We start from the raw sequence: 13,438 nt of genomic DNA, 5'->3' as shown, positions 1-13,438 counted from the left end.
AGTAAAATTAGTATTAACGAGCTGATCTTTCTGACTGTGACATCTCACTGAACAGACAAATCATCAGACTTCTATCTGAGTACAATCCACAACCAGAAGCTGCTTTACTGAAGGAGTTAAAGTTTTCTTCAATAATGCAACAAATCACTCTATGCAAGGAACAGCAGACACATTCTGTGGCACTTTCCCCACAAACTTGAATCAACAGGGAAAAAAAAAATTCTTGATTTATTATATAGCATTTGGACAGTTGTGAAAGCAAATCTGCCAAAGATCAGAAGAATCAACTCTTTCACCCAAGCAGGTTTTTTATGGAAGAAAAAAGCACAGAATAGGTCTGAGCAAAATAAATAAAAATTCCACACTTTTAACCAACTGAACCTTTTGCGTCATTCAGAAATATTTACAGACATCCAGAATCTTTCATCATCAAGAAGACACTCTGGACTTTAAAATTACAACTTTTCCTTGTATTTTTGTTTACTGATGGCCTTTAAACTAGTGGGTATCCCTAACTTGTGGCATCTCTCCATGCTGTGTTTGTCCAATGCCAGAAAGTTGAAGGCTGCACCTTGCTATTTTTTTTCCCCCCTTTCCCTCGAAACATCTCTCTCTTGCTAAGCTATTATCTGGGAACTTTAAAGACAGCAGAACACCATTTACTAGCAGCATCCCCCAGTGAGTTCCTAGTGTCTCAAACACCAGTTTGTATTGACTGAAAATGCCAATATTAAACTGGAAAGGGCTATTTGTTTCAATACCATTAAATACAGCCAGGAAGAGGGATGTAAATATAAATCTCCATTATCCATTCATAGTATACAAATATCCATATACAAGCCTACCTCAGAGCCCAGTAAAAGCATAGCATCCCTGTTCCACTTGCTTGTTTAACTAGCACACAATGAAGGTGACTGAATTTCCCTGCAAAAGGTGTTGTGTACTTTGGACAAAAAGGAAAGGAGAAAAGAAATCCCTTTTCAACACAATCCAAAAAAAATAGCTCCTTGGCTAAACGGTACTTTTAATAAAGATTTTTCCAGTGTTTGTTTATTTACCAAAAAGCAGTGATTCTCTCGGGCATTTTGATTTTTGTGTCTATGAACAAGAAGGAGGGGAAAAAAGGGTTTTACTGAGCAAGCCTTTCAGTAAGACACCATATGATGGATAGTCAAACACAAGAGTCTCCTGTAAACACAGAGGGAACCAAAAAGTATGAACTGACTCATAATTGTGTCAACACAGGTCGCAGACCCTGGGTTTACTTCAGCCTTCCTGTTTTCCACAGATTTCTTTTCACACTACACTATGTTTTTTAAGACACAGACTCTTTTCAGCCCTATTTAGTGGAGTGCAGGAGCACACAGGTTCTCCCACCAAAACGTGGGCACCTCCACACGTGTAGCCTCTACTACCACCATGACAACTTCACCCAAGGCTTATGGCTGCCTTAAACTGACCCATCTCTTCCTTCACAGCTCTTCATGCCCTCTCCAAATCAAAAGGTCCATCCCTGACTCCAGCTTTTCCACAGAGACCCTTGGGAAGTATCCAGAAAACAGGAATACAACCAAACCTCAACAGCCTTCTTTGGCTCTGGTTTGGGCCGTGTGCCACACTGGCAGGTGAAAAAAAGAAGCACCAGGAGTTTCCTGCCAACCCCAGCAGCTCCAGCACCAGCTTATCCTGTGCCACAGCACCCGTGCAGAGTCCTCTGGGATCCAGCCCTGGAGAGCAGAGCATTCCTGAGTGCTCAGGTTTTGTCAGGCTTTGCCCAGTGCCTCCAAGGTCCCTGAGCCAGGGCTGGGCAAGCTGCCCAGAGGGGATCTCCTCACATCCCAGCTGGTTTCAGCTGTTCCAGCCATCCCACCTCTCCCACTCACTGCCCTCTCCTTGGCCACACTCAGGAGCTCCTCCCGTTCCTCCCCACACCCTCTCCTGACGCTGTGGATTCTGTTTGTGATGGACCCCTGAGGGTTTCACCCACTGGGCAGTTCCTCGTTCCTGACTGACGGTTTGTCAGATCCGGATTGAACCAGATTGAACCGGCCGTAACTGGTCAGTATCAGTTGGAACCCGTCGGAACCTGTCGGACCGGTCAGAACCGGACTGAACCCGTCAGAACCGGATTGAACCGTCTGGAACCGGTCAGAACTGGATTGAACTGGTTGCAACCAGATTGAACCAGTCAGAACCGGATTGAACCAGATGGAACCAGTCAGAACTGGCTGGAACCAGATTGAACCAGTCGGAACCGGACTGAACTGGCCAGAACCGGATTGAACTGGTCGTAACAGGATTGAACCGGTTGTAACCAGCCGGAACTGGACAGAACCTGTCAGAACCGGTCAGAACTGGTCAGAAGCAGCCAGAACTGGTCAGAACTGGCCATAACAGGTCAGAACCAGCCATAGTTGGTCAGAACCAGTCATTACCAGAGGTTTGCAAAGAGAGAAGGTTGTGGCAGCAGGGAGAGGCTGTGGTAGGGTGGCTGGAGAGGAGGAGATTGGGTTTTCTGTGCCCTGTTGTCCCACAAACCCCCTCCAGTGCTGGTCCAGCCCACTCCTCCATCCCTGTTGGGAAAATGTGGGGAGAGTGGGCTCATCTTCAAGGTGCTGGATGAAGCTGCTGCAGGAGGAAGGTCATGAAAGAGCAGCGAGCATGAAATCTATGGAATCTGAACTAACTTGCCAGAGGACACAGCCTAGTTCATGAAAACTTCTAAGACTCTCTGGGATTTTTTTTTTTATGCCACCAAAGCGGCAAGACTGTGTCTGACCGGAGGTGCTGAGCAGCAGACACACAGCAAAGGGGTCTGTGATGAGCAGAACCCACTGGTATTTGTCTTGATCTCTAAACATATTGAATTGAGGTTGTAGCATTTTCCTTGTGTAAACTTGTTCTTCCCTGCTCGTTGCCTGGAGATAAAAAGCCTCTCCAAGGTGTCTTTCATTATCAAATTTGATTGGCACTGAGCAGTGGGCTAAGAAGTTGTTAGAGAAGGGTCTGATGGAGCAGCCACCAAGCAGTGGGGATCCCCTGAAAATCACAGAGCAGTTCAGCTGATGGTTCAAGAAAGGTGTTTCATTACATTCCTCACTAAACTACCTTGTTGCCTGAAATCCAGAGATCCTGAGATTTGTTCTTCCTCAGCAGAGAGAACAAGAGAGGAAGTTTAAGGCCAGACTGCAATGACCAGTCCTTGTCTCTGGCCACCAAGGCCAGTGCAATGGGTGTGCAGAAGGAAAAGATCCATCCTGAGCACTACAGATCAACCAAACATGTGCCAACAACCCAATACCACAGACCCAGAGAGTTTGGTTTATCTAAGGTGTGTCAGAACCCCTGTATGAACAGCAACTGCTTGTCTGGGATGTTTCAGCCTCAGCTCCATTAACTAAAAAATGGCAGAACCAGCAAAGACAGGTGACCTCCTCAGGCTGAGCAGTGTCCCTGTCCCTCTGTAATCACATCCATCCTGGTGGGAAAGATACTCAACAAAAATCAGTCACAGAACAAGGATTTGGACCTCCTTTCCTGTTTAAAAAAAAGTCATTTGGTAAAGTTCTCAGTCAACTGGTAATTGCAGTGAAGCCAAATCCACCAAGAGAATCACAAGGACTCTTGCCCTGTTGCTTCACCAATTTGTTCACAAAACAATTCACATTTAGGAAAAATCTCACATCAAAAACAGCACTTCAGAAAAAATAAACCATTGTCAGGCTTAATTTTTTTAAGAGTACACATTTTAAGATATCTCACCTTTGTAAAGAGCAAGCATTTTATATCTGGAGCTGTTTTCCCCCATTGGAATCAAGGCTGATGGAACAATAAAGGGAATTCCCAATGTAAATTATAACATATATTAAGTCACACTTGCTTCCAGCAGGTTCTGTACCTTCAGAAATTGCTCCAGGGATTGTATGTCTGTAGAGTGGCCACTAACTGGTAACACCTACTCTCTCTTCTCCTGCCTCCCCTTCCTTTCTTTACCCCCTTAACTCTCTACAGCAGAAGATGTGGAAAGCAAAATTTACTTAAGGGGACCATGAAAAGAGTTTCAAAACATTCCACAGATTTTTTCTGCATAAACACACTGTGAATTTTAAAGGTACAGAGTGCCAGGGCACTGTCAGTCAGACCCCAGGAGTTCACCCAAGTTAGTAAAACCAGGCTGCCCATTATCTCAGCTGCTGCAGTTCCTTGCCTTTCATTCATTCCTTGCCAGTGGCTGGATTTTATGTCAGTGCTGGGGAGAAAAGGAGCCTCAGCTGCTGAAGTTAACCTCTTGTGGTGAGATCAGTTAATACTGGAGAATTTACAAGAAAATAGCTGCTGGTCTTGTTTGCCAAGGCAGCAGTCAAAAGAATGCTGAATTTTGGCAGGTAGGCGCAGGGGAAATGCTGTGTTACAGAAACAGCCACTGCAAGCTCCCTTCCTAAGCTGAAGTGATTGGCCTACATTGATAAAAGAGAGTAATATCATTTTTTTTTAATATGCTCTATAAAAAAATCTACATGAAGTAGGGTTGTGGTTTGAATAGAGGATGCTCCTGCTGAGCAAACCTGCCTGGCAGAGGGCGGAGACTGCTGCTTCAAACATCATATCCAGAGCATAACCTTCAGCTGTACCAGTAACCTCTCTGCTTTCATCAAGCCTCATTTCTTCCCTGATAAAGACATACTTATTACAAGGGAATGCCAGATGTGATGAGGGGAATGCATTTCTGAAAGTGCTTTGACAGCCATGTTGGTCCTGGGAGGGAGGGAGACAAAGCATCTGTCCTGTCTGCTAGGTATTGTCCAGCTGTACATTCCCTGGGCACGCACAGCAAAGGGCCTGGACACTGCCAGCCCCAAGCCCTGCCCCCAACATGATGTCCATCCCTCCTGCCAGATCCACCATGCCTTGTTAGGAGTTTGCAGCACCATGGGATGTACAGACATTGCATGCCCACCTCTAAACCAGTTCCATTTAATGCTGAGTATCTTTAATGCCATTCTGCTGAGCCAGTTTTGATAGCAACTTTTATTTCTGCAGTACTTCCAAAGAAGAGAAAAGCTCTTACCTATTGTTCTTCTGAGATCTTCACACTGGCTAATGTGAGGGAATTTCAAGATTTCCTTCCACTTTTTGCTTTTGCCTTTGCGTTTCCCTCCACCCCCTGCAGAGAAAGAAACATCAGGATTAGATTGCTTTGGGGGCATAGCCCCATCCAGAGTTTTCCAGACCCCTCACAGTGCTTATGGACACCATAAATAACTAAAGCTGAGACATTGCAGGTAGATGTACAGATCAAGTCTAAGCTTGTCTAGGCTGACACAGACCAAGGAGGTGGCATCTGACCTGGTTGGTAAAGGTAGGGAGTTCATATAGGCCCATCAGGTCCAGTTCAGAGAAGAGTGCTGAATGAGCATCTCCAGCATCACCTCTGCCCCAGCTGACAATCATTTTGCACAAGTCAACCTGGGTCTCCCTCATCTGGTTTTGGGATGAGTCCTGATTCCACCCCAGAAGAAGTGCTGGAAACTGAAGACTAAAATTCAATTATCTCCACCCATACCTCACGTTACATCACCTGCCAACATGGCACTGCCACTGCTGTTACACACAAGGCTTCCATAGCAGAACAGTAGGAGAAAATAATGTAGTATCCTCATGAAGGGAAAATCTCTTTTTTTCCCTTTTTCCCTTTTTCCCTCTTTCCTGAGATTTCTTGAACTGGATTGTTCTCAAAGTGAATGACCTAGCTGGCATCCTCCAGCTCTAGCAGGACCAGGTCCAAGATCCTCAGCTCCTGCACACTGATTAACCTCCCTCATCAGCAACCCTTCAGAACGACCCTGCTGCTGGAATCACTGCCAGCCCTAGGTGCCACAGCTGAGCTTATCCAGCTGAGCTACCTCCTCACACTTCCCTTCTCTTCCCTTCCCTTCCCTCCACTGCAGCTCCACCACTTCCCTGGGCAGCCTATTCCAGTGCCTGACAACCCTTTCAGCGAAGATTTTTTTCCTAATAAACAATCAAAACCTCCCCTGGAGCAACTTGAGGCCATTCCCTCTTGTTCTATCACTTGTTACTTGGGAGAAGAGACCAAACCCCCCCCCCCCACCTCCCTCCAACCTCCTTCCAGGGAGTTGTAGAGGGTGAGAAGCTTTCCCCTCAGCCTCCTTTGCTCCAGGCTAAACAACCCCAAGGTCCTTCAGCCACTCCTCATAAAACTTTTGTTCCAGATCCTTCCCCAGCTCTGTTACCCTTTTCTAAACAAGTTCCATCGCCTCAATGTCCTCCTTGTAGTGAGGGGCTCAAAACTGACCCCAGGATTTCAGGTATGGCCTCCCCAGTGCTGAGCACGGGGTTCAATCCCTGCCCAGTCCTGCTGGCCACACTATTGCTGGTACAAGCCAGGATGCTGGTGGTCTCCTTGGCCACCTGGGCACACTGCTGGCTCCTGTTCAGCCAGGTCACTGAGATGGGGCACTCACATCTGGAAGCAGCTCAGCCTGAGGGGATGATTTTAGCTTTTCCTTCTTTTTTACTGTAATTGGACACTCTTACTCCAGCCCTCCCCTGGGTTTCTCTTGTATGCCTCCACATTTTTTAAGCTGCCACATCAGCATCACAGCAGAGGGCAGGAGGTGTGGTGTTGGGCTGGGGGGGGTTTATTCCCAGCTCCTGTGTGTGTTTTCCTGCTTGGAGAGGCCATGCAACCACTGGAGAAAGAGCTTCCCTCCAGATCTGAAAGCCCAAATGCAGACTGAGATTGCTGTATTTACTGCAGTTCAGTCCCTGAGCACAAGATCTGATTCACTTGAGTCTATTTTACAGGCACTAGCATGTGAAATGATGAATGCAGAGCTGAGTTAATTCTGTTGAGGGGCTGGTAGAGTCAAAATTGCAGATTGAGAGTGTGTTGGGTGCTCCATGACACTGCAGGCTACATTAGAAGGGTAGTGACTCAAAAGGTAGCAGACCACTACAGAAAAAAAAAATGAACCTTGTAAAAAATTGTGAAGTATTTCTCTCTGCGGGGTGTTTCTCATCTCCCCTCTGGAGCAGGAGTGCTTCTCCTGCACCTCCCCTTTTATCCCTTTGCTTTTGGTGACCAATGGTTTTGTCATTGCAGAGCTTGCCTTGGATTTTTTTAAACTCCTCATGGCAAAGAGCTCATTATGCAATGCAGCACAGACATATCTGTACTAGCCAGGAAGGAACTGGGTTGTTTTTTGGACTACCAGGAGTATGCTGTGCCACTTTTTCCAGGAATTAATCTCCAGCAAAACACAGAGAGATGCAACAGCCTCCACACTATGGTGTACCACATAACAAAAATGTAACCTTTCGGTCGATAATGAACTCTTCTTCAACCTCTTCCCTTCAGTGCATCCCAAACATTGCTGCTCAAGTAATTTCCTCCCTCTTCCTTCCAGCCACAGTATTGGAGAGGTTGTCCTGCTCTCTTCTCACAGTGTACAATGCTCCATTTTGCATGCTGAAGGTCTCAAATATGCCACAAGGTGCTGGGAAGCATTTTCTGGGCTGGGTTGTGTTGCGTGGGATGAGTCTCGCCGTGGGAGTCAGTCGAGCTAGTGCTGGCTCGGATAGTATCAGGAGCTAACTTTGATCCGTCTGGCTCTGGAATTCTCCCCGGAAACCACACCTACTGAACCCGGGCATGCGCGCCTGGGCTAGCCCCAGCTGGGCACAGGCGGGGGGGGCACCGTCTGGGCACTTGCTGCCTACAGGGTTGGGCACTGTCTCTTCAGTGACGTTTTTGGAGTGTGGCTCTGCTGTGGTCACCCAAAGGCTCCATTGGCTTCCATCTTCCTGAAAGGCCACTCCAGCTCCTGCCTCCCAGGCTGCTACCTCCCCTCACTCCTCATCCCTTCCAGAGGTTTTCTTGCATACTCCTTGGTGCTCCTGACCTTATGCTTCATCACATGGGACTTACTCTGCCCCCTCCCTTCACACGCTCCTGTGGGGAATGAGCCTTCTTCCAGGAATCCCCATTTCCTCCTTTCCACCACCCATACTCTTTGGTTGAATTTTCTTCCCTGAACATCACGTTTTCCCTCACACTCATTTGTCTTGTAAACTTTGAGCTGAGTGCCTTGTTGCCAAGCCTCCATGGGAATTAAAAGAATTAAGTATATATATTCATTAGGACTGGGGGAGGGATGGGAAAGAAGGAAAAGGCAGAGAGTAAGATAAGCAGCTGGGCTGGTGTCTCAGCTGAATGATCCCCCTTTGAGAGCCACAAAGTTTGAATCTGGATTTCAGGATTTCCAGGAGGAGTAAGCCAGATGAAAGCATCCTTTATGCTGCATCTGCTCAGCACTGGTACATCACCCACCGGAGATTTCAGAGCATACCTGCTTCTCCAGCCACCTTTACAGAAGTCCTCACAAAATGGTTCCATCTTTAGCAGCATCAAGCTGTGCAGAGCATTGCAAAACAGCTCTAAATGGCAGCTCTCAGGTTTGTGCAGAGCTGGAATGATTCTGCTAAGCTAGGCCACGACACTTTTAAAATCCATTCGATGTAAAATACATATTGATGCATTTCCACGGGATAATGCTTTTCTGACATTAAATTCCCATCCAAACTGGAGAAGGGCTCTGAGGTCCCCTGTCACAGCCATGATCAATACAGCCAGTGTGCTCTCTTCTCTTTTTGTGGCCATCCTCCAAAAATAAGCAGCCTTGCCTGATGAATCATTTGCTCTTAGCTGAGGCTGAAGTAACGTTACTGGTTTGCCTGTGACGTCTTTATGTTAAAGATTCTGATCAACAGCTTTAATCGACCTGACCTTTCTGCTCTCAGCTTTTCTGGTGAAGCCAGCAAATGTTAATGCTAGGGGGTCTGAAGGACACAATGCAGTGAGGCAGCTGAGACAGGGTAAATTGGCTAGCAGAGCTAAAAAAGGAGGGTCCTCTGAATAGGTCAGTAATTGTGCAGGTTGCAAAGGGGAAGCTTTTCACATGTTGCCTTGGTTGCAGCCTCTGCACTCGCTATTCTGGACAGGGGGATTTGCTCCCTTCTGCATTCTTCAAGACAGCTTCACAGGGCAAGGCTTGGCAGACGTGTCATGTTTTAGATCAGAGTTCCATCATGTGGTGTTGGAGGGTCTGACTTGTAAAAATCTCAGTTTGCTGAGGATGAGGAATGGTGAGCTGAAACTTCAGCTCCACTCCCTTGCATGCCCTTAACAGCTCAGCATTTGTAAAGCAAGGAGTGAAACTAATTCTCTAACATGTCAACCAGTCCTACAGGAAACAAAAGCATTTGCTCTACATCCTACCTACTGAAAAATACATGGCATTTCTTGAATCAGCTTGTGAAGCTGGATGGCAAATCTAGCTCTGATCTCTGCCTGCAAGGAGACAAGGACAACCAGAGTAAAACAACAAGCACACATGTAAAACATCTGTGAGGAGGAGCTAAACTTAGCCTAAGGTGCCTCCTTCTTTTTGCCTCCATGATTCAGAATATACTTATGCTCTCCACACCTAGAGGAGCCAGGAAAATACCTGCGCATTGTTAAACCAATGAGCTATAAAGCCAAGCCACTGTATGGATCCACACCCTGTCAAGTGGATGACATGACTTGATCCATCATTCATCTGATTTCTCTCTGCTGACAGGAGAAATCAGAGAGAGAACAAGGACCTGAAGCCAAGGCCTTGAGCCTCTTGATCCTGCTAATGATGGGATCCAGTCGTGCTCCTGCTCAGCTGATTAAAGATATTCCATGACACAGAGTTAAATATAATGATGAGTGGATTCATTCCAGCATCATGCCTGCAGCACAACCCTTTGTGCCTCAAGCCTCCAAACAAGGTGGCTTTCAAGCACGGCCCAGCTGGCTTCATACTTGTTCCCTGTTCTTGCCCAAGCTGAGGAGCCTGCATCACACCTCATGCTGCCAGCCTTGGCTCACCCAACAGAGCCAAACCCCTCATTACCTTCAACCGTATTACCTGCAATCTTTTTAGCCCATAATTTAGGTCACCTATCCGTGGATCACTGAAGGACAACTACAGTTTGTGTCTTCCATTTCACAACAGTAGCTCAGTTCCCATCCAAACTCTTCCCAAGAGACCACAGAGCTCTCTACACTCTGATTGCATGGCCTTGATTGCACAGCACATGAAAACAGTGAAACAAACTTCAGAAAATAGTAAAAGTCCAAAAATCATAGTTAGTGTCCTGCTTCCACTCAAAAGAAGTTTAGATTTCTTCTCCTCTTCCTCTTGCCAACCTCCCTTTACTGATCCCCATCACAGCCTACACAGAGGTATGGAATTGCCATGTCAGATTAAACAAAAGGTCTGTCTGGTACAGAACAGCTTCAGATCTCAGAAAGATTGCTCTAAAGTATTTAAAAATCAGAAACTTCTTCTATACTCTGTACTAACAACAAAAAAACACAGAGGTATACTGCTTCCAAAATTTCCTTGTTTTCAGAACCTATGCTATTTGAATTCAGGCCATTCTTCTGCTCCTAATGAATGCTCTGGACTGTTGAATGTCCTTTTGCCTCATGTGGGTGTGAGTTCCAGAGATTAAACATGTATTTGTGATGGAAAAGCATATCAATTTTAAACATGGAACTGCTTATTTTCCTGGAGTGCCTCTTCCTAATCTGACAGCACAAGAAAAAAAAAAACAACGACTTACAAGCCTATCATTTTTGCCTAAGAATTTTTCCTGTCTAACTCACCTTACCTCTCAGGAAAACAGTCCTACCCTTCTTAGACCTGTTGCACATGGAGCTTTACCCAAGTTTATAATTTTGTGTTTCATAGCATCATACCTCTGTTTGGCTGCACTAGCAAGTAAAAATGGTTTGTTTGCACAGAATGACAGACACTGCTTCCTCTTTGCCCTTCTCATCTGGGAAAAAAATCTAAAATAAGTCCTGTTGCATCCTTACAACATCTTAGATGGTCCTCCTGACCATCCTGTGCTTAAAACAAGGAACCTCTTCACAAAACCCCTTTTACATCACCCCAAGGAAAAGGAGAAGAGTCTGAGGGTGGATTTTTAAACGTAGGTAAGTGCCCCCCATCCACCAGTGCTTCCCCAAAGCAGCCTTTAGAGGCTCTGGTTTATCAGATAAAACCAACAGTGCACAACATGCCCTCCCAAGAGAATCAACTTACATAGCTTACATAGCTTACAGATATCAATCTGATAAGGGGATCTCTATCTCCTGCAGCCTGAGATCCACAAGAACAGCCACAAGGCATGACCATGGTTCTGTGCCCCTCTTCCCAGCTGTCACACCATCTTTGCACATAAATCATCTGCACGTTGCTACAAATACCTAAGCCTGGCAAGCACTGTGCAAACCAGCCCATTGCTCTTTGGAAATGAACAGCAGATGTGGTTCATGTTTAAACCTTCAGAACCACAGAGATGGGGATTGCATAAGAAAAAAATGCAAGAATCTCCCCAGCAGAGCCAGGCTGGCTTTGCAGTCTGGTTACCAGAGGACGAGAGGGCAAAACATTTGGTATGCAACTGGCATCTGAAGTCCCACTGGTGTTGGCTTAATGAATTAAATCTTCAGAAGCAAATACTTATTGCAGGAATATCTGCCTATCGTTTAAATAAGAGGTCAAGCAGTACTTGATGAGTAACATGACTTTATTAATGCATTCTATATGTTAATAACAATGTGTAGGGTAATAACATGTTTTAATAAGCATGTTTTAATCCCACTGCCCTGAAGGGACAGAGGGAGCAAAGGGATCAGTCATTGAAGACTGATCTTCAGGGCTTCACCAAGATTCAAAGCCATTTTGGGATTACTCTAGTAATATAAAGAAGTCTTTACATAAGTTACCTTGTGCCTAGTCAGAGCACATTGAAAGGATCTTTACTAAACAGAAAAACCATGCCTTTTATTTCTCCTCTTGGTCTCAAGTGGGGATCCCCAGTTATGGCACTCTCCATACAATCTTACCTACATCACCCATTAACACACATTTTGAGGTTATTTCAACACTTTTGGGGGCATTTCCTATATGCTGGGTGGACATTTCACTGCTACATATGTTAACAGGGAGCTGTTTGTTGGTGTGATTTCTTTGGATGCAGGAAATTTTCCCTTTCATAAGCAGCCTCAGTTTGGCATGTCTCTCTTTTTTGCCTCATGTTTTTAACTGTGTTGTGTTTATCTGCAGATGATGAATGAGAAAAAAAGAGATCATTGCTTTTAGGCAACAAACAAAAATAATCCAGATGATACAAAGCATACTGAAGATTTACAACCTACTAAAAAACCAAACAGTAAATTGTATAAAAATCAAAGCAGCTATCAACTAAAATAGTAAAACTAAGCACAGCCCAAACTTCTTACTCTTGACCTCAAAGTCATCTAGGCTACAAAATCCAGGCATTTTAGTTGTGTTTAAAATGCATTACCAGGTACTGTGAAGATGAACTGAGTTCATGGTTTCAAATTGAAAGATGCCTGGATAGTATTTGAAATTGTAATTGGCAGCAAGAGCAAAAGAGAAAGTGCAGCAAGGGAATCTGGAGCCACTGTGCTCCTTTGGAAGCTGTTTCTGGACCTGTAAGATGTCTTGGAGGAATGTGCAGAGGCTCTAACATCTGGAGCTGGGGAGTATGAAGAGATTTTTGTCCATCAGTGGTGTAGGTTACAGAAAACATTCTTCTGTAATGCTTCATTATCAATTATAACTGTGAGAACCACTTTTTTGAACACACTTGTTGAGAATCAATATTTTCACCCCGGTGCAAATGCTAAATATCTCAGTTAAGTTCTCCTCCAACTGGAGCTAGGAGTCAGTATTTCAAAATTCTAGAAAATTCCGATTTAAAGAGATTACATTATTTAATTTTGATAACATTTGAGTCATCTCTGTTCTCCAACGTCAAAACATTATCATAGTACCTATCAAATAGAGAATGAAAATAGATTATATCATTGGAGGAAAATGGGCTGGGTAAATTGTCATTCTTTCCTTTATTAAAATGATGTTTCTATAGTAGATGTTTTCCTGCAAACCCTTTCATTTTTGACAAAAACTTCATTCTCAGAAAGGAAGACTCTTCTATCAGGAATGTTCTTCACCATCCCATATTTTGAAGCACATGAGAATTAAACAAGGAACATTCCTTCCCCATATCTGAATGTTCAAGTGAATCTAAATTCCCACATTCTTTACCAGTTCCCTTGAGTTAATTTGCACAGCTGTGATTAACATTGACTGTAGGAGACCTCCTTCCCATTCTTCCAAAGAAAGAATGCAAATCCCTGCTCCAGAAATCTTGCTCGAGTAGGGCTTGATAACATCTTTCCAGGAAGGACCTCCCCTTTGAGCAAAGGCTCTTAAACTCTTAAAATTTATGATCTGTTCTATATACTCATTACCCTGTTTAACTAATAATGTATGCAAGCTGCTAA

The 13,438-nt window shown here is 44.8% G+C and overlaps 1 protein-coding gene across 4 annotated transcripts in view; it reads right to left on the bottom strand.

Moving 5' to 3' along the window:
- GRK5 (G protein-coupled receptor kinase 5) overlaps positions 1-13,438 on the bottom strand; it is a 167,033-nt gene that overhangs the window by 96,298 nt on the left and 57,297 nt on the right. For all 4 annotated transcript variants that reach the window (XR_011726875.1, XR_011726877.1, XR_011726876.1 and 1 more), the window contains exon 2: positions 5,069-5,164. Coding sequence is in view for 1 of the 4 variants with exons in the window: in XM_071749532.1 (XP_071605633.1) it covers positions 5,069-5,164 (96 nt within the window). In the remaining 3 variants the exon portion in view is untranslated. The remainder of the gene's footprint in view (positions 1-5,068; positions 5,165-13,438) is intronic.

This window comes from Heliangelus exortis, chromosome 7, assembly GCF_036169615.1.
Source record: "Heliangelus exortis chromosome 7, bHelExo1.hap1, whole genome shotgun sequence".
Taxonomy (NCBI): Eukaryota; Metazoa; Chordata; class Aves; order Apodiformes; family Trochilidae; genus Heliangelus; species Heliangelus exortis.
The sequence above is the reverse complement of the archived record's forward strand: the minus strand, read 5'-3'. Positions and strand labels throughout refer to the sequence as shown.